Source organism: Crotalus tigris, unplaced genomic scaffold (genome assembly GCF_016545835.1).
Source record: "Crotalus tigris isolate CLP2741 ecotype Arizona unplaced genomic scaffold, ASM1654583v1 scf7180000017546.9332058, whole genome shotgun sequence".
Lineage (NCBI taxonomy): Eukaryota > Metazoa > Chordata > Lepidosauria > Squamata > Viperidae > Crotalus > Crotalus tigris.
The window spans coordinates 6,400,994-6,421,797 of record NW_024096465.1 but is presented as its reverse complement, the minus strand read 5'-3'; the positions used below and the strand labels follow the sequence as shown (position 1 = coordinate 6,421,797).

Genomic DNA, 20,804 nt, shown 5'->3' with positions numbered 1-20,804 from the left:
TTGTATAAATCAGCATTTTTCAAACATGGCAGCTTTAAAATATGTGGACTTCAACTTTGGCTAGGGAATTCTGAGTCTTAAAGTCCACACATCTTAATGTCAGGTTCGAAAAACACTAAGTTAAGCAGTATGTCTCAATCCATCCCCTGCTGTACAGGATGGTTGTTGTGGGAAAATAGGAATGCTGTATGTATGCTGTCTTCAGAATCCTGGAAGAAGAGATTAGTAAATGAGTAAATAACTTTCCAATTAGATTTCAAGCCCCATTATGGGGTAGAAACAATATTGATCTCTAGCAACAGTAAGATGGGGATAGTGCAGCCATCCTTGCTCTCCTTGATTTTCAGTGTTTTGAGTATTGTCAGCCACTATATTTTGGGGGGCTTTTGTGGGACTTAGGGCTGGAGGGGGGCACAGTTTTGCAGTGGTTAGGCTCCTTTTTCCAAAGCTGGTCCCTGTCAATGTTTTTTTTTTTTTTTTTTTTTTATTGAAATTTTTCAAAAGTTTTACAAATAAAAATCCACCCCCCCTCCCCAACCACCCCACCCCCCCCCCCGACTTCCCAGAACTGAATATAGGATTATTTAACAAATATTTTAAAAATAACATTTGGCTACTTTGTGAATAAAGGAATAATAATACATAAAAAATGTATATATATAGAAAGAAAGCAAATTATAAAAAGGGAGTTGGGAGATTGCTCCACATCTTTGCCATTTCTGCCAAATACGAAACTTTATGAAACCATTCTTGTAAAGTAGGCAAAGATTCCTTCTTCCAATATTGTCCTATTAACAACCTAGCGGCTGTAATCAAATTTAACATCAATATAACCTCCTTAGCATCACAGTCAAGGTCCCTGTCAATGTTGATAAGGAGTGAGAGGTCCAGTCCAGGGCTTCTCCTTTGTGGAGTGCTGCAGTGCTTGGTGCTCTCTCTGCTCCTTTCTAAATCTACATGAACCTCCTGGGTGAGTTCATCCAGGACCATGGGATAAAGTATCATTAGTTAAGCTGATGATACTCAACAGCTGAACCCGGGGAAGGTGGCTATGGGTGCATGGAGTCTCAGGATCTGGAGTTTTTTTATCTTTAGTTCTAGATGGTGTTGCACTATCTCAGACAGACCCAGTGTGCAACTTGGGGGTCCTTCTGGACTCACAACTCCTCCTCAGAGATCAAGTGGCAGTTTAATGAAAATTACTTGCAAGCAAGTATATATAAGATTGTAACACGGGGCCAACATTTATATATGTGTTTTCATTGTTTTAATGCATCTTTTTTTACTTCTCTCCTTTCTTCCCAACCTCCTCAATTGCTGGTCTCTTTGATACTTATGACATATGTAATGCCTTAAAACATATGTACTTAAGCAATTGTTTCCTGAAAGGCTTAAAATATCTGGATGTTTACATACCCATGATTTTGAATGCACTGTATTTACTTTCCAGTGAAAAAAAGGCTTGGCTGAAATGTAAACATCTGGGCTTTCCTGGAAAGATATCAAGAGATAAGAGGAAAAAAGAATAATATATTGAAAACCAATTGAATACGTTTTTAATATCACTGGAAGTGTAGCTTAATTCTTGTATATTTGTATGCTTCTTGCTGAGAAATGCCATGCCATATTACAATATACCTATTGTATATAGGTAGAACTGTATCTTTTCCATCAGCAAAAAGAATCATTTGAAACAAGGTGGCAAATGAATGAATGAATGAATGAATGAATGATTTTGGTAAGGCCATTCTGAGCAACAAGTTATTATGTCTTAAACAAGAAGCGCCTGAGTAGTAGTGGACTGGTTTTCTTCCTTTTCTATGCTGCGATATCAAAAAACTAAACAGATTCATGATGAAACTAATAAGCTTTCTATTATTTTTCCGTATTCCATGGCACTTTACAAACTTTCTAAAAGATGTATTTGTTTAAGCTGACCTAGCTATCTAATAATGCTTATAATTTGAGTGCTATTACATTTCAAAATGATCAGTGGGTCCATTGCTAGGCACATCTATTTAAATGCTGATAACAAATCAAAATGATTTGCAGTACATGTTGCTTAGAATTGAAGAGTGACCACAGCTTTGAACCACAGTTTCCATAACTTCATGATATGTGAAAGGGTTGAGGGAACTAAAAAGGTCTAGTAGATGCTAGGGAGCTGCTGGCAAAAGACAGGAGTTGAAGATGATTGAATAGCTGCTAGAGCTAATTAGAGTCTACCTTGTGATAGTAAGGGGGCAAAATGTAACTGTGTCTCCACAGATAGTGACTCAATGAATGTTTCAGATGACTCTGTTCCTCCTTGGAAGAAGTTATATTAAGATGGGGGTGTCTCTGTAAGGAATATGCTGTCCACCTAGCAGCTAAAGCTCCTCATATTTGGTCTAGACTGAACTTCAGCCTTGGGGCAGAACCAGTGGAGGTTATGCTAAGGTTTGCATGGTTATTTGAGAGGATTTGATTCTGTTGGACCTAAGGCAGGGGTGTCAAACTGCCAGCCTATGGGCCAGATGCATCATAATGAAACCGCGCTCGCCCCATTGCTGACAATGGAAAAAAAAGATGAAATACGTCGTGTCACGTGACATTGCAAGTTTGACACCCCTGACCTAAGGAAATAGACAAGCCTTTGCAATAGTTCGGCCACATCTTTGTTAGATTCGTGCTCTTCCTAGCTGGTTAAGGCTGCCTGCCTGATTGGGTCTGGTTAGTGATTAATTCTTCCTTGTGGGAGAAAGTGGTCTTACTGGCTCTTAAAGAGGCAGTGGTCAACCCTTTCCTCAAGCTATTATTACTTGACCCATCTAATCAGGACAGTTTTTATCTGATCTCCAACCTTCCCTTTTTAGGGAAAGTTGTGGAGAAAGTGGTCACTTGATAGCTTCAGAAGACCCTGGATGAAACAAATTATCTGGACCCTTTCAATCAGGATTTAGGCTGAATTGTGAGACGACTGCAACGTTGATTGCATCCTTAGATGAACTTTGGTGGGAGCAAGATAGGAGTAGTACATCCTTCTCACAGCAACCTTTGATACCATCAATCATCATATCCTTCTGGACCAGTTCTGGGAGTTGGGGATGGACAGCAGTGTATTCCATTGATTCTCCTCCTTCCTCAACTATTTATTCCCCTTTAACAACTATACAATGTTTCTTGCAGTCCTTGTACATAGAATGAAGTAGTTCACATATTTTTCTCTGGTAGCATAGCCATTATCCAATGCTGGTGATAGCAATTTTGATAATCCTGATTTCTTTTCTTGGTCATAGAAAGGTTTAATGACTGGCTCAAGGTCACTCAGCCAGCTTTCATGCCTAGAGTGGGACTAGAATTGTACTTTGGTGCCTGAATCAATTCATCAAACTGATTCTGAAGATCCATGTTGTAAGGAATGGAATTCCTTGTACTGTATTTCAGTACTTAAGTATTTCAGCTTTCTTGAAAATCTATATATAATCTAGATGATGGTTTGGCTTTTCAAATTAATGCATCTTGAACACTTTTTGGTGAAGTTCTATTTCAGCTAACAATCAAGAAATGGCCATAAAGATAATCTATACATGGCACTATACCTCAGTGAATGATAAACAAATTGGTATATATAACCATTTTGGGTCATAATGATCAATTAGTCTTTTTTGAAAGAATTAGGAAAGTCAGCACTCTTTCATCATGAATCCTTTTGGCTTAATGTCCATATTTCCTAAGTCACATACATTAATGCATCATTAAAAATCAATAATTATGGTTTTTGCTAGGTCTCAAATTTGTCATTGCATTACACTAGAAAATTTAAAGTGTAGGTTCATAAAACCAGTAGTATTTCAAAGTGTACAAATTGCTCTGAGAAATTAATACCAAATAATAAAATCCTTGTTTAAGTGTTACTTTCATGTATTCAGCACAACATGAAAGGAACAGGAACACATAGCAGAGAAGGAAAGAAATGTAAACTAACAAAGTCGCTTGGCAAGAAAGCTGGCTTCTAGTGGTTTTACTTTCAACAGGACACACAGAAGAGTAATCAAACTCCAGTGCAAAGTTCAAAGTCAGGTTTGGCAGCCAATCTAAAATCAGAGTTCTAGAAGCACTATTCACAGGAATGCCATACCCCAGAGCAGGAAAATCAGACAGTTGCGTCCAATGAAGAAACATAGCTCCAAGGCTACCTTTTAAATTAGGCCAGCTGATGATGCCAGCTGTCTTTAATCAGGAGAGCTACTCTCTTACTTGGCAAGGTGTTTCATTGAGTATCTGATATATTCACTGAATACAAGGATTTGGAGGTCTTATGTCAGTGGTTCTCAACCTGTGGGTCGCGACCCTTTTGGGGGTCGAACAATCCTTTCACAGGGGTCGCCTAAGACCATCGGAAAACACATATTTCCGATGGTCTTAGGAACCGAGACACCGCTTCGCATCCATCTCCGCAAGGCCTCCGCCGCCATTTGCACAGAGAGAGAGAGAGGCACTTTCGCCTCCCTTTTCTCTCTCTCTCTCTCTCTCTCTCTCAGGCGGACTTACCTCCTGCAGGGCTCCTGATTGGCCCTGCACCTGGGTGCCCCACCCCCTGGGAGAAGCGCGGCCAGGGCCTTGTGGCTTGGAGCTGCCCGGGGAAGCCCCGGGATCCCTGCTGGGAATAGCCTGCTGGAGGCTCCGCTGAGCGGGCCAGCCCTCCCACAAGCCACAGCCCAAGGGAGACCAGCCCCTGCGATCCCCAGCTAGCCCGACCATTGGACCCACTGGCCAGGAAGGCGCGCCGGAATCCAGGCTGCCGGGAAGGAAGAAGGAGATTCAGCAAAGGTAGTAGGGGAGAGCCGCCTCCTGGGGCCCAGCGCTGGCAGCGGCTTCCTTGCCAACCTTTTCCTCCTCCCCTTCTTCCTTCTACTACCCCCAAGGCGGCTTGGGTGGGCGCCGGGGCAAAAGGGGTGCCTGGGGGGAGCAGCCGGGCTGGTGAAGGGGCTGGCAGGCCACGCGGTACCAGCCCCCACCACGGCTCCATTGGATGGGTGGAGGGCGAGGCCGGGCAGCACAGAGTCCCGGCTGGGACAGCAGCAGCGGTTTTCTTGCCCTTCTCCTCTCCTTCCTCCTGCTGCCCCCAAGGCGGCTCGGGCTGGTGCTGGGGCAAAAGGGGTGCCTGGGGGAGCAGCCGGGCTGGCAGAGGGACTGGTGGGCCGTGCGGCACCAGCCCCCACTGTAGCTCCATCGGATGGACAGAAGGTGAGGCCGGGCAGCGCAGAGTCCCAGTTGGTGTGGCGGCAGCGGTTTTCTTGCCCTTCTCCTTCCTCCTGCTGCCCCCAAGGTGGCTTGGGCTGGCACCGGGGCAAAAGGGGTGCCTGGGGGGGAGCAGTCGGGCTGGTGGAGGGGTTGGCGGGCCGTGCGGCACCAGCCCCACCGCGGCTCCATCGGATGGGCAGAGGGCGAGGCCGGGCAGCATGGAGTTCCGGTTGGGGCAGTTGCAGTGGTTTTCTCGCCCTTCTGTCCTTCCTCCTGCTGCCCCCAAGATAGCTCAGGCGGGTACCGGGAGGAAGAGGGGTGCCTGGGGGGATCATCCGGGCTGTCAGAGGGGCTGGCGGGGGGGCGGCTTGGCCGGGAGCGACGGGGACCCCCAACGATGCAACAGTGGACACCGCCAGAGCCGCTGCCTCCCATCTTGCTCCCCCTCGCTCGTTCGGCTGAGGATGCAGCAGAGGCCGGTCTGGGGGCAGCGGGGACCCCCGACGATGCTGCTATAAGAGAGAGAGGAAAGAGAGAGAAACAGAGGAAAAGAGAGAAAAGAGAGAAAGAGAGAAAGAGAAAGGGAGGAAACAGAGAGAAAGAGAGAGAGGAGAAAGAGAAAAAGAGGAAAGAGAGAAATGGGGAGAGGAAAGAGAAAAAGAGGAAAGAGGGATAGAGAAAGAGAAGAGAGAGGAAAGAGAAAGGAAAAGAAGAAAGAGAAAGAGAGGAAACAAACAGGAAAAGAGGAAAGAGAGAAAGAGAGGAAAGAGGGAAAGAGGGATAGAGAGAAGAGAGGAAAGAGAAAGAGAAGAGAGGAAAGAGAAAGAGAAGAAAGAGAGAAAGAGGAAAGAGAAAGAGAGAGGAAAGAAACAGGAAAAGAGGAAAGAGAAAGAGAAAGGGAGAAAAGAGAAAGAGGAAAAGAGATAAAAAAGAGAAAGGGAGGAAAGAGGAAGAGAGAGGAAAGAAAGAAAGAGAAATGGGGAGAGGAAAGAAAAAGGAAAGAGGGATCGAGAGAGAAAGAAGAGAGAGAGGAAAGAAAAAGAGGAAAGAGAAACAGGAAAGAGAAAGAGAGAAACAGGAAAAGAGGAAAGAGAAAGAGAGAGGAAAGAGAAACGGTGAGAGGAAAGAGAAAAAGAGGAAAGAGGGAAAGAGAGAGGAAAGAGAGAAAGAAAGAGAAAGAGAAAGAGAGGAAAGAGAAACAGGAAAAGAGGAAAAAGAGAAAGAGGGAGGAAAGAGAAAGAGAGAGAGAGAGAGAAAGAGCGAGAGAAATGGCGCTTTTCCAACCAGGCTGGGCGGAGCCGGTGGAGCGGCCTTCCTGCCCCCTCTCCCCGGCCAGCTGGATGGGGGGTTGGGGGTCACCACAACATGAGGAACTGTATTAAAGGGTCGTGGCATTAGGAAGGTTGAGAACCACTGTCTTCTGTCATCATCTGACTGCTCCAGCTATTCTGATGATACCTGTGTTAAATCAATCTCAATTGCTTCCTGACTTAGTATCTCCTGAGGTGAACATTTCTTTGGTTTAGCCAGAATAGGGTTTGTTTTTTTTTTGGGGGGGGGGTGGTTTGGGGAGTTTGTATCCTGGGCCATGACACTGGGTCCCATCAGGCTCACATGAGAATTTGCCTCCTGAAATATTGTTAAAGACTAATGCTAGAGGTCCAAGCACTCCTCCCAACAATTTTACAACCTCCAGGGCAAAAGTATCATTTTCCTATCAGTCAATCTCTGCTAATGATTGGATCAGAAAAAAATATGGTAGAGATCAAAGGAGTCCTTGAGCTGGATCTGCAGAAAGACTGATCCAAAGTATGAAATCATTATTATGAAAACTTCTGCAGTAGCTCTTTCTGTTTTTCCACCATTCTCTCTGTTACACATAAGAAGTGCTTCCACTGTCAATCTTTAAGGCTTTACCTTCAAACATTTTGAAAGGGAGGTTAAGTAACATGCTATACTTGGAGCACCACTATCCATGCATAAACATGGCTATCAAGATAGGTTTGCATATTTTTCTATTCTTCCTTATAGACATATTTTGCTCTTTGTGCTTTTAATTAATATCTTTACAGAGTAGCCTGAAATAAAATTTGATGCTTTTTACCAGTGGATCAGTCTACCGAGATTTCTATGAAAGTTGTTCAGTTATGATTGTTCAAAGCTATTGCATCTGAATTCACCTCATGTTTAGATGCTCTGTTTTTTTATGCCATGTGTGAATATTTAACATTTATCACCAATATCTGGCCCACTAATTTGCTAATTTCTCATATCGTGTTGAAATCCTTTATTGCTTACATCTTTGACTCTAAACTGTTTATAAAAAAAGGCAAAAGCTCCTCCCCTTCAATATCCGTCCACAGTTTTATCCTTTCCTACTGAAGATAATAACCAGCCAGGAAAGTAGTCCAAGCTGACTCTGAAGCTCTTTCTGTCATTTAAATGGCAGATTATTCTAGACTTGAATAAGTTATTTGCTATTTTGGTTGTATGTGCGTATGCAAATATGTACTTTTATTAGAGGGGAGGGGACAGAAAACCAATTTGTTATATAAATATTTCTTCAAAAATGTAATGCTTGCTGTACAAATTCATTTTAGGAACATCTTCCATCTGTGTCTGATTTATAATGAGTGCCAAATCTGCTATCAATAAAGAGATTTTTGCACCACATGATGAAAGGATGCTGGGTGCAGTCCAAGTAAAAAGGAGAACGAAGAAAAAGATTCCTTTCCTGGCAACTGGGGGTCAGGGTGAATACTTAACCTACATTTGCTTGTCAGGTATGCTAAATTATTTTGAAATCCAGCTATCCTTTCAGTTTGTTTGTAAAAGTTGATTGATGTTGTCTGGGGATAAAAATAATGTAGCATCATGAATTTTAATTAGACAATTAAATGAAAAATCAGAGCATAAACCTTCAGTATTCATGCATTTAAATTATAAAGGTAATGTATGGTTAAAGTGCAGTATTGCAAGCAAACTCTGCCTACAGTCTGGAGTTCAATACTGACAGGGCTCAAGGTTGACTCAGCCTTCCATCCATCCGAGATTGGTAAAATGAGAACAGATTGTTGGGGGCAATAGTCTGTCTTTGTAAACCACACAGAGAGTGCTGTAAAGCACTATGGGGTGATATATAGGGCCAAATGCCATTGCTAATGTATCAGTGAAAAAATGCACCTGGATTTTTGGTATTGCATTAAGAAATTTCTGTATGTATATTTCCTATGGTCTTGAAGTAGAAATTACCATATACACTTGTAAATCAACCAAGAATTTTGAGCTGCCAAAAAATTGAGTTCATCTTATCTACATGTATATACTATAGACAGTACATATATTCCTCAGCCTATGAACATAATTGAGCCCAAAGTTTCGGTCATAAGTCATGATGATTATAAAGCAGGTCATTGCGTGACTGGACAGGCATCTCTTTTGTGGCAGTTGTTAAGCAAATACCATAGCCATTAAATGGACCCATTGTTTGCTATGGACATGTTTTGCTGGAAACGGAAAGTAAGCACCAGCTTCTGGCAAAAAAAAGTTGTAAAGTTTGCGTGGTCACCAACTCAGATCACCAAGTAAGATTAGATATTGCATTTAGAATGATTCAGGGTAGCTGATCCCAAATGTAAGCACTGATGAAGATTGCTGTTCTGATTGTCTCGTAGGAAAGTTATAAAATACTTCATCAAAAGGAATTGAGTTTGTAGATTGTATACTAGGCAAATGCAAAGGCCCAAATGCAGTGTGTGTATTATGCTATTGAGAGTTCCAGATTATAAATTGTAGATTTCAAAATTGTATTGTTGATTTTGTTTGTGTGTGTGTTAGTGTGCAACCTTTAGAGCAGGAGTTGGCAACCTTAAACACTCAAAGAGTCACTTGGACCCATTTCCCAGAGAAAATGGGAAACAATGGGAGTTGCAAAACTTGTGCTCACCTGGCAAACTGGCTTCACGCTTGTTCTCCGACAAGCTGACAGTCTTATTGGGCTGGCTTTCTCCTGCCCTTGGTCTACCAGTCCTCTTCCCCCACTCAATGAGAGAAAAAGAGAGAGAGTGAGAGAGAGAGAGTTGCTGTTTCCTGCTGAGACACAGCAAAGGCATGAGCCCCACCCAATAAGCTTGGCAGCTTGTCCGAGAACAGCGTGAGGCCACTCTCTTTTTCACATACACATACAGAGAGAGAGAGAGAGAGAGAGAAGGGAAGCGCAAGCGCCTCTCTCTCTCTCTCTCTCTCTCTCTCTCTCTCTCTCTCTCTCCAAATGGCGGAGGAGGCTGGGAGCCACAGGAAAAGGCTCAAAGAGCCACATGCGGCTCTGGAGCCACGGGTTGCCCACCCATGCTTTAGAGCAACCAGATCATTACTATGACGGTATGTAACTACTCTATTGTATTGGTTTTGTTGGCTTGTTGAGCTTTAGTGTATATGTGTTGTGCATGGTTTCTACATTGTCTTGTTTCTTGTTGATAACTGGTCTTTTATAGGTAGAGTTGGAAGTTAAGAAGAGCTGACAATCAATTAAATTATCACTTTTAGAAAAAGCAAAGAAAGAATATTTTTATCCATAGTCAAAAAAGTGCAGGCAGCAGTCCCCCTCTGAGGTGATCTTGCAGCCCAGGAAGATAAAATCTGTCACTACCTCCATTTCTTCCCCATCTATTTGCCAGGAATTGAGAGGGCCGGATGCCATGATCTTGGTTTTCTTAATGTTGAGTCTTGCCAACCTGTAAAAGTATAATGGTAAAAGATATTCCTCTTATGTTTTTAGACTAGTATTGTTGAAAACTGTAAAATGTATATTTAAGCATACATTTAGGCAGTTAATAGTGTTTCATTTTTTTTGCTGCTTTGATGAATATGCACTTCATTCCATTGCACCAGTGCTTAACTTTGCTTGTCAAATTAGTAATTTAAGCCTCATTGCTTTTACCTAATCAATTGGTATTTCATCTTTTAAACTTGGGCTGTTGAAAGTTTTCTTTTGGAGGAGCTTGGCCCCCAAAGCAAAACAAAGTCAAAATAAAGTTACCTTATTTACTTGTATACCTATAGCTTGGCATCTATGTACTAGTCAAGTCCTCATGTTATTTTTCAGCACTTTTGGGAACTCTCGGGGAGGGTTACTTCAATTAACGCCAATATGAGTGATTTGCAAACAAATCATGCAGAACCAACTTTATTTCCTTCAGATTTATTTAATATATCAGGGGAATGGCATAGACAGTGTAACTGCATCTCAGAAAAGCATTTGAGAAAGTCTCTCATGATATCATCCTAACCAAATAAAAAAAATACATACAGGATGCTAGAATGACTATTCCCAAATAATGTTTGTTAATGGTTTTATTTCAGCCTGATGAGACATATCAAGTAGTCATTTTTAGCAATGATTTTGATGAGAGTGTTGAGGATAAGAAATTTGCAGATTATACAGCAAGTTACAGAAAAATCCAGACCGGCTTCAGCAATGGACTGGAATTAACAGGGATAGAAGAAGAGGAAGAGGAGGAGGAGGAGGAGGAGGAGGAGGTAATGTTCTACATCTGGCAAAGGAGAATATAAGGCACTAGTATAGTATGGTGTTATAGGATAGAAACAACCTGCCTTGGCATATGTATATGTGAAAGGGATCTTGGAGTTCTAGTTGCCCCCATATTAAACAAGAGCCAATATTTGTAATATTGTGTTCATTTCTAGATGCCACTGTTCAAAAGGGAGAATTAGAAAAGTCATTCCCCAAGGTTTGATGGGGAGTCTGGAAACAAAGCCTATGAGAACTAGTTAAAGAATCTAGGTATATCTAACCTACAGACGTATGATAACAGTCTTCAGCTAGCTAAAGGGCAGTTGTGTAGAAATGATTCTTTATTGTCCTGGAGGGCAGGACCAGAATCAGTGGGTTAGAACTACAAGGAGGGTCAGATTAGAAGAGGAACTTCTAGGTTGTATGAATTGTCAGCCAATGGAATTGACTTCTGGACAGAGTGACGGTGAGTTTCCTTTGCTGAGGATCTTCAGACAAACACGGGATGGTCATTTGTTAGATATACTCTGGTGAATCCTGCACTGATTGGGGAACTTAAATAACAGTGAGATCATTTCCAGATCTATGATTCTATGATGGAATCCGCTCTGCTCCGAGAACTCTGGTTCTTGACTTATTTCTCTCTCAGCCTATGTTATGATCTTTTTTTTAAATGACACTTCATTTTTATAAGCTGAATTGTAGACCCAGTTGAAGAGAAAAGAATAGAAATACTTTAAATGTAAAAAGAATCATAGTAAGCTAATTCAGAGGTCACCAGGGCCCAGTTATGTGGAGAGAGGTTTTTCCGCAGACCGGAGGGGGCGTGGTTTTGTGTGCTGCCTGCATCCCGCAAATGGGGCTTTGCTTGTTTGTGCAGCCTGGTTGCTGGCATGCCACGGCCCAGTACCGGTCCACAGACTGGGGGTTGGGGACCCCTGTGCTAATTGTTTCAAATTGTATAGATTTATAGATTGCGCACCCAGTTCTAAGACAGGAGACTGACCTACAAAAAGAACAACTTGCCAAAGGTCTCTATATTTAACGTGTGTATCTCCCACAAAAAATATAGTGGTAAAATCAGTTCCACACATTCTTTTATTTTCTGTATTTTATTTTATAGTGCTTATAATCCTCCCCAGTTATGAAGTACTCTGAGTGACATACAGCATCAACAAACAGAAACTCAAAGACAGAATAATAAGTAAGGCAGTCAGAATAACCATAGAAACAAAAAGAACAAATATAAAAGCCAAGATAAATAGCCACAGTTAGGACTGAAAGTGCTTTTAAATAAAACTATTTCTATGTGTTTCTGGAATTGCAACAAAGTGTGAGCTGTACTTTCTTCTGGAAAGAGTGGGCTGTTACAGAGAAGGTCTGCCATTTCATTCATGCTCTGGGACCTTAAGTTGGGAGAGAATTTTCAGCAGATGTGCTCTCTCAATGATCAAATTAGACACACCAATTAAATTCTGGGTAGGCATTGCCTGATATATCCTGGTGTTCTGTTGAGGGCATTAAAAATAATAGCCAGCTCTTGGGTTTAGAAGCCTAATGGCAAACAAATGCCACAGTATTAATATTAGGTGTAATTCCTTATTTAACAGGGCTGTCTTGCCCATGATCTTGTTGCCATATTTTATATCAGCTGTAGCTTCTAGCTTGTCCCCAAAGGTAAGTTCGATAGAGCACCTTGCAATGGTCCAGTTCAGTAGAATTGCCGAATTAGGCTGAATGAGGATTGCTTGCCCTAACCAGTTTTGGTGACCTTCAATATTTTGTAGTTTTCCTAATGCAAAGTTAGTAGTAGTAGGATCAAAGGAGAGATTTTATGATCAAGGAGAAAAAAGTAAATGGGGAGGGAGAAAAGATATTTAGCCATTTTCTGTCTTGATCATGGCTGAGTCTGGAAAAAGATTGGAGAGAAGCTGGAGATCTAGAATTGTGAAATTGTGAAGCAAGAAATTTGGAAAACCACAGGATATTAACAACTTTGCTTTTTGAGTTATACATTCATATTCTGTAGTTGAGCATTTGCCTTTTAAAGATTTTTATAAATTTATTTTGGACATGTTTAGAGTTTAAAAGTGGAAATTCCTGCTCTAAAAAGCTTCTCTACATGGTAAAAAAAAATATTTAGTTTTTATTTTGTCATCCTGAAATAGGACAATGCCCACAACTATGTATATAAAATTGTTAGTTATCAAGTCAGTAGAATAGCTCTTTTAACATAAGAACTCAGCTATTTCTTGCCTATTAATTAGTTTCAGTCATAACATGAGTAATGAAAAACTAGCCGTATTCTATTCATGCTGTGAGCAGTATCTAGTCCAATAGAGGTAGACTTGAAAACAGCAGAAAGACTGGCTGCTGCTTGGAGGCATGTCAATCAAAACCTGTAGCACTTGCCAAAATGTTTTATGTCATCACCATCCACTCTCACAGCTGATTAGCAGCAGGATATTCATTCACTGTTTGAGAATGCCTATTCTTAATTTGTCCTTACTGTGAAATGTAATTTTCTATTTCCTGTTTGTCATGCTTTTTAGAGGAAAGGATATCTCCTTCTACAAAGATCAGGATCATGTAGTTTTTTGGGGGACACTGTAGGGAAGTGAAAGTTGGACTTTGAAAACGAAGGACAGATAGAAAATTCATGAAAATATCAATAATTAAGAAAAGAAACAGATGGTTCCTAGAACAATTGAATACAGAGTTCTCAGTCAAGGCACAAAGGACCAAGCTCAAATTATAATGTTTGGACACATTTTGCAAAGATCTAGCTCTTTGGAAAAGTCTACCATGTTGAGAAAACTGGAAAAATTGGGCAGGAAGATAGATGGACTTGATTACAACAGCCATGAGTGGACTTGAAAGACCTGAAGGGCTAGGTTTGGGATAAATCACGGGTCGGCAACCCGTGGCTCCAGAGACGCATGTGGCTCTTTCAGCCGTCTTCTGCGGCTCCCTGTCCTCAGCCACCATGTGCAGTCTGAAAAAAAAAGTGGGACTAAAAAAGTTCAACTAATCAATTCAAACTTCTCATTAAGTTTGAATTGATTGGTTGAACTTCTTTGGTTTGTGGGATTGCCCACAAACCTCTTTCTTCTTTGTACAACATGTGGTGGCCGGGAGAATTGCTGGAAAAGTGTCCCTGGTAAGGAGCCAGGGGTGGCCGGTCTCGGAGTGCCACTTCCCTGCCCGGAGGGTCTCCCCTCGCCCTGCTCCAACGCCACCTCTGTTAGTCGGGGGGGGTTGCTAGGGGTCTCTGTAGCTTTCCCTCTCTGCCTGTCCCTTTCAGCCATCTCACGGGCAGTGGATTCACCCATGGCGCCTGCCCAGCATTTTCCCCACCTGCTGCGTGTTTCCTCTTAGCCGTCCTCCCACTACCTCTGCTGCCAGTTGCGCTGAGCGAGACCAAAGAGGCGGCGGTGAGCGGCAGCCGCGCCCCTTCACCATCCTTCTGCTGCAGCCGCCCTCACTACTGCAGGAGAAGGAGACCTTGGCCTGCGAGGACGGCAGGGCGGCGGGGGTCAGGACCCCCTCGTCCCCACAGCAACATTCCCCGCTGCTGGCGCAGCCGCCCATGGTGCACCCTGCTTTGGCGCCCTCCTCTTGTGATGGCGAAGTTGCTGAGGATGCAGTGTGGGCGGCCGGGGTGGCGGGGACCCCTGACGATGCTGCAGTGGCCGCTGCCGCTGGAGCTGCTGCCTCCCATCCTTCAGCTGAGGACGTGGTGGGGGCGGCAGCCGGGCTGTGCCGCCACCACTGGAACTGCTGCCTCCTGTCCTGCTCCCCCTCCCCGCATGTTTGGCTGAGGACATGGCGAGGCGGCAGCTGGGCTGCTCTGCCGCCACCGGACCTGCTGCCTCCCGTCCTGCTTCCCCTCTCCGTCCATTCGGCTGAGGACATAGTGGGGGGGGGGCGGCCGGGCTGGGGGTGGCAGGGAACCCCGACGATGCTGCAGTGGCTGCCACTGTGCCACTGCCACCACCAGAGCTGCTGCCTCCCGTCCTGCTCCCCTTCCCCACCCGTTTGGCTGAGGACACGGCGGGGGCGGTGACCGGGCTGGGCCACCACCACCGGAGCCGCTGCCTCCCGTCCTGCTCCCCCTCTCCACCCATTCAGCTGAAGACATGGTGGGGGGCAGCGACCAGGCCGGGGGCGGTGGGGAACCCCGACGATGCTGCAGTGGCCGCTGCTGGGCCACTGCCACTGCCAGAGCCGCTGCCTCCCATCCTCCTCCTTCCCACCCGTTCGGTGCCACCTGCCTTTCATTCTCTCTCTCTCTCCTCACCTGGAGAGAGAGAGAGGAAAGAGAGAGAGAAAGAGAGGAGAGAGAGAGAGAGAGAGAGAGAGAGAGAGAGGAAATAGCGAAAGGAAAGAAAGAGAAAGAGAGGAAAGAGAGAGAGACAAAGAGAGGGAGAGAAAGAGGGAAAGAGAAAAAGAGAGGAAAAAGAGGGGGAGAGGAAAGAGAGAAAAAGAGAAAAGAGAAAGAGAGGGAGAGGAAAGAGAAAGAAAGAGAGGGGGAGAGGAAAGAGGGAAAGAGAAGGAGAGGAAAGAGGGAGGGAGAGAGGGAGAGGAAAGAGGGAGGGAGAGAAAGGAAAGAGAGAGAGAGAGAGACCTTTTGACATCTAAAATGAAGATAACACTGCATATATCCTTTTTTACCTTTATTTTATATATACACACACAAACACTTATACATACATACATACATACATACATACATACATACATACATACATACATAAGGTAAAAAAGGATATATGCAGTGTTATCTTCATTTTAGATATCAAAAGGGTTTGCGGCTCCCAGTGTTTTGTTTTCGGTGGGAAACGTGCCCAAGTGGCTCTGAGTGTTTTGGGTTGCCTACCCCTGGGATAGATCATCCTGGAGAAAACTTGGTATGTGGCTACTAAGAATCAGCACTGATTTGATGGCACATAAATCAATTTAAAGAAAATGAAATTCAAGTTTCAGTTTTGAGAGAATGCTGGGTTAGTCATCTTCAAGTCGAACTGTTTTTATAAGCTAGTTCAGGTAAGTATGAAGCATACCTATAAATAATTCTTGTCAAAGAACTTGGCCACATCCCTTGACTTGGAAGAAAGCTAAGTTCTATCCACTACATCTGAAACAGTTACGCTTTTTAAGCCAGTACAGAGGCTATTTTATTTATAAGCCCTGTACAAATTATTTCTTGTCAGCTAAAATTTAATAACCCTTTGTTTTTTCTGCAGCAGTTTGTTCCAATTAACTGATATTCAACAACTAGGATTGAATCCAATTTGGATCCTAGAAATAGCATATATGGCTCTGACTTTATGAGGTAATAATGGAGAATATCTGTAGCTCGGATGTGGGGTGAGGGTGAAGGTTCATTCTCCGAGTTTCTGGATTGGTTTCTGAACATTTTGTTACCAAGCTAGGTAACATCTTCAGTGGAATTTAAGGGATGTCAGTTTCTGTTGTTTATAAGGGCTTCAGATGTGGGTGTGAGTCATCAGTAAGAGGCTTGTGATGGGGAGGTTTCATCATTGGGATCATTGGGAATTGAATTGCTGGTGATGGGAGGGGGCTTGCGTGGATCGGTTCAGGTTGTTACTCAGTATGTCTGTTGATGAAATTCTTGTGGAGTGCTAGGCTTCGATGAACTCACGAGCGTGGCAGGTGGTAGCAAAGCCGATGATTTTAGTGCTGCTTGAATCGAACTAGTGTTTGGTGTCGATGAGGGTAGAGATTAAGGATTTGAGATTAACTGGTTTGTCCCATGTAGAATTGGTTGCAATTGTTATAGTTGATTTTGTAGATTACATTTTTTCTTTCATTATTTATTTGTTTATTTATTTATTGGGTAACCTTGTTTTTAATATCACACTCACCTCGATTGTGGTGGCCTTTTCATCACAATGTTTCATCAGAGTTCAGTGAAAAGACTTCCAAGGATTGTTTAAAAATCCATTTCTCCTGAAGGCTTGCATTCACTTTTACTACCATTTTTTTTATATAAAGGGGAACAATCACAGTGCTCTTCCAGTCTTCAAACATAGATATAATCTTCATATACATGTTTAACAAATTGACAGCCATTACCTTAGCATGTTTTAGCAATTTCAATTAATCACTTGAAATTATTGCCTTATGAATTTTCAACACTTTCACAGCATTCATAAAGGTTTTTTCTATCATTTTTTTTGCACACTAATATTGTTTCATTTCAGTTTCACCCCAGATATTTCATTATTTTTATTTTTAATTCTATTAATTCTGCTGGACTTTTTAGTCCTTCTCATGACTCCATTGTTCTGTTTTTCTCAGCCACTTTTAATATTTTTTATTTTGTTTGGTTCTTTGGATTAACATAGTTGCAACTAGCTCTTTCTCTATCTTTAAAAATAATATTTATATCAGTCATATCTCTGTTTAATTCATGCAGGGCTCAGTCTAGAACTCTAGTTCTTTTCAGTTCCTTGCATTTCTTTCATGTTTGTTTTGTCCTATTGTACTGTATCTCCTCATAAGTTTTTTGTTTTCTGTTCAAATACCAATCACTAGTCTCATTCATTCTTGGATCTCCAAAAGGCCACATCACTTCTTCTATACAAGTAGTTTTTGTTTAACAACTGCCTTGTTTAATGACCGTTCACAGTTATGAAGGTGATAAAAAAGTGACATTGTAGCCAATCCTCACAATTGTAACCTTTGCAGGTCTGTAAAGCAAAACAAAGCTGAAGTAATATTGTAAAATAGTGATTTTCACTTGGTAAATATTTTGCTTAATGACTGAGTTGCCTGTCACAATTGTGATTGCTGAAAGAGGATTATCTGTACTATAAATAAATTCCCATCTATCTGCATTGGTTCCTTCCTTCCTTCCTTCCTTCCTTCCTTCCTTCCTTCCTTCCTTCCTTCCTTCCTTCCTTCCTTCCTTCCTTCCTGTTTTCCCTCATACTCAGGCCTGCTTCTTCCATTATCACTATTCATTGAAGTATAACACGTAACTATAACCAGCCTGTGGATTCCTATTTTTACCTACTCCAAGAACAACCTAAGTGACATAGATTAATAACTTCTGACATATAGTTTAGTTATTCATAATTAAATCTACAGATTTAGTTCATGTATGTCTTCCACAATTACACTCCTGAATATCAGACCATTTCCATTCAGTTTTATTATATCCTTCTGTTTTATTTTAGTTTCACAGTCACAAAATATGTTTTTTCTTTCATTCATTCATTTCATTTGTTTATTGATTTCTTCTGTTTACGTTTTATATAGTTCAAGTTTTAGATGTAAAAAATCTGTACCTAGTCCTTAGCTTGTCCCAAAAATGTTTTTTCACGAGGCAACTGGACTTTCTTGTTTTTCCTTTGAAGACATTTCATTTCTCATCCAAGAAGCTTCTTCAGCTCTCACTGGATGGTGAGGAATGGAAGGATTTATCCAAGAAGAAAGCTTCTTGGATGAGAAGCAAAACATCTTCAAAGGAAAAACTAGAAAGTCCAACTGGAAAGTCCAACTGTCTCATGAAAAAACATCTTTGGGGCAACTGTGATCTGGATAACTGAGAATCTCCATAGACATCTAGAACGTAGCTTATTCAGCCTCTGTCTTGATATTACAGTATTAATCTTTCAATGGGAAGGCATGAAACACAATTCATAAAGTAAAAAAACTTAGATTTATTGAAAAGCAGCTATAAAGCCAATTCCAGTTACCTGAGATGATATTTTTTCTCAAATCTCCTTCTCTTTTATAGACAAAATAAGAATAGTTTGGTCTAATTTCTCCAATAGTTTTTATACCAGTATTTCTATCAATTATCTAGTTTTCTGTAATTTATGTCTTTACCAATACTTCTGAGATTGTATTTTCTCCAGCACAGGAGATGGAGAATCCTCCAATGGGTTTGCTCTGTCTTCCTGCCCATTAGATCAAGTCAGTCAAACTTGCCATGCCCGTCCTGGATTAGGACACACCCAGTCTTGACTTGATCTTCAGCCCAGGCAGATGTGGCAAATTTGGTTCCCAGCATAGGCAGGTAGTACAGATTTTCACTGATAAATTCTCCATTCCTTCCACAGCCTCCTCATTAGATCAGCACTACCTCAGCTTGGCTGTTGGAGACTTGAACTCCTTCTTTTCCATTCTTAAGGCAGAACGGAGACTTTCGCTCTCCTTCCCTTTGCACTGGCAGCGCTGGGGTCAGCGCTGTAGCTGGCACCCCCCCTTACCCCATTGTCTCATTATTCGTCGGATCGTTGAGCCGCCAGGAGGGCTGCCGCACGACATCTGAATCTAGGAGTTTGTCGGTGTGTGGCTCAGCACCCTCACCTCCTCTGACTCGGGCCTTGGGGGCCTTCCCAGGCAATCGGACCTTTGTGGCCGCCATTTTGGCAGCCGTGTGACAATCTGCCACACCGAATCGGCTCGCCCTCATGGGCGTGCAGCCCGGATCTCTCCAACTCGGCCTGCTGTTGTCTATTTTGGTTAATATTATGCATACTTTATAATTGTGGCTTAAGGATGATTGGAATTTTAAGAAGTCAGTACCTGATTCAACTGTATTAGGCTATCCTGCCTTTAATATTCTGCTTTGTTTTATTTTGTTTTGTTTTTTAAGTTAATAACAATGGTAGTGGGAGCTTCAGTTACAAAGGACAGTGGGTGAAGTGAAATTATTTGGATCCTATCCAATGGGGATTCACACCTGAACATGGGATAGATCACTTTTCTGGATCTGTGGTTGTAGTTGGTTCTGTTAAGTCTCTTCAGTTCTATCAACAGTAGTATCCTTTTTTTATCACCTCTGAGGATTGAGTTTCCTGTTTGCAGTGTTTCTGCTCCCTCTTAAGCAAGCAGTTCCATTCAGTGTTGATGGGATTGTAGACATTAAGCCCTTGAACATTTCATTGTGAGGTGCCTCAGGGCTGCTCTTTAGCACCTATATGAAGCTGCTAGGAGAGATGCCTTCAAATTGGGCTGAAATAGCATCAGTATGTTGATAATACCCAATTATATATCACCATCCCAAGCCAAACAGAAAATCTACGGAAAGTCTTAATACAGGATGTACAAGCTGTGAAAGAATAGATGGTGGGAATGAGACGCCTACCTTATACCAAGTTGGAATTGTTAATGCAAATGTCTTCAGGTATAAAGTTACATCCAAAACTCTTGCAATTCCCTTAAAGAGCAGGTTTGTAGTATAGAAGTTTTGTTAGATTCATGGCCCCTGACAAGTTTGTTTATAATTCAAGGACAATATGTAAAGTAGTAACATGCATGTCACTGACCAGAGGCATTTCTGGAGGTCACATGTTTTCATTAGAAACATCTAGTGACTGAATAAAGACATGCCTACCATCTTGGTCTTTTTTTCATAAGAGTTCCGTGATTTTTTAATCTCCTCTGTTTACTTTATCCTACTTTCATCACCTTGACAACCAAATTTTCCCCCTAATCTATCATCTGCATCCATGTATGTGAGTGATATGAGTAAATGATCACAATCTTAAGGGTATATGTGTTTTTATTTGTCCAGGATTAATTAATTGGTTTCTTTTATGGTCCACGGTACTCATCCTGTGTCAGTTGTGCAGCCATATAAATGTGTTTAATAAATAGGAAATCCTTTTCACTACAAAGGTGACTTTTATTGTTGTTTGTTGCATAATGAATGTTTACTTTCATACAGTTGGCAAAGCTGGTTCTTGAGTCACTAAATTGGAGCCTCCAGTTTCTTCCTTTAGCATTCCTGATCTTAATCAGCTTTTATTAGCGTTTCTTTTATATTCTTCAAGTACTGTATTTACCATGCATTGGCTTCTCTCAGCTAACAAATTGGTTTTCTATTGTTTCTTTTTGGTAGGAAACTTTTGTTGTTTTCAAAAGCTTCCCTTAATTGACTTCTTCAATAAGGGTTCTTCACTTTTCGTAATATAGTTCATACAAGACTTTTTATTTCCTCCAATAATAACAAGGGAGTCCTGTCCCCTTGTTATTATTGTATTAGTTACCTGATTTCATTATCTAC

The 20,804-nt window shown here is 42.0% G+C and overlaps 1 protein-coding gene across 2 annotated transcripts in view; it reads left to right on the top strand.

Moving 5' to 3' along the window:
• The window catches only part of STXBP6 (syntaxin binding protein 6), an 88,568-nt gene that overhangs the window by 14,888 nt on the left and 52,876 nt on the right, over positions 1-20,804 (top strand). For both annotated transcript variants that reach the window (XM_039335963.1, XM_039335972.1), the window contains exon 2: positions 7,827-8,009. In XM_039335963.1, coding sequence (XP_039191897.1) covers positions 7,856-8,009 — 154 coding nt within the window. In that variant the 5' untranslated portion in view covers positions 7,827-7,855. The remainder of the gene's footprint in view (positions 1-7,826; positions 8,010-20,804) is intronic.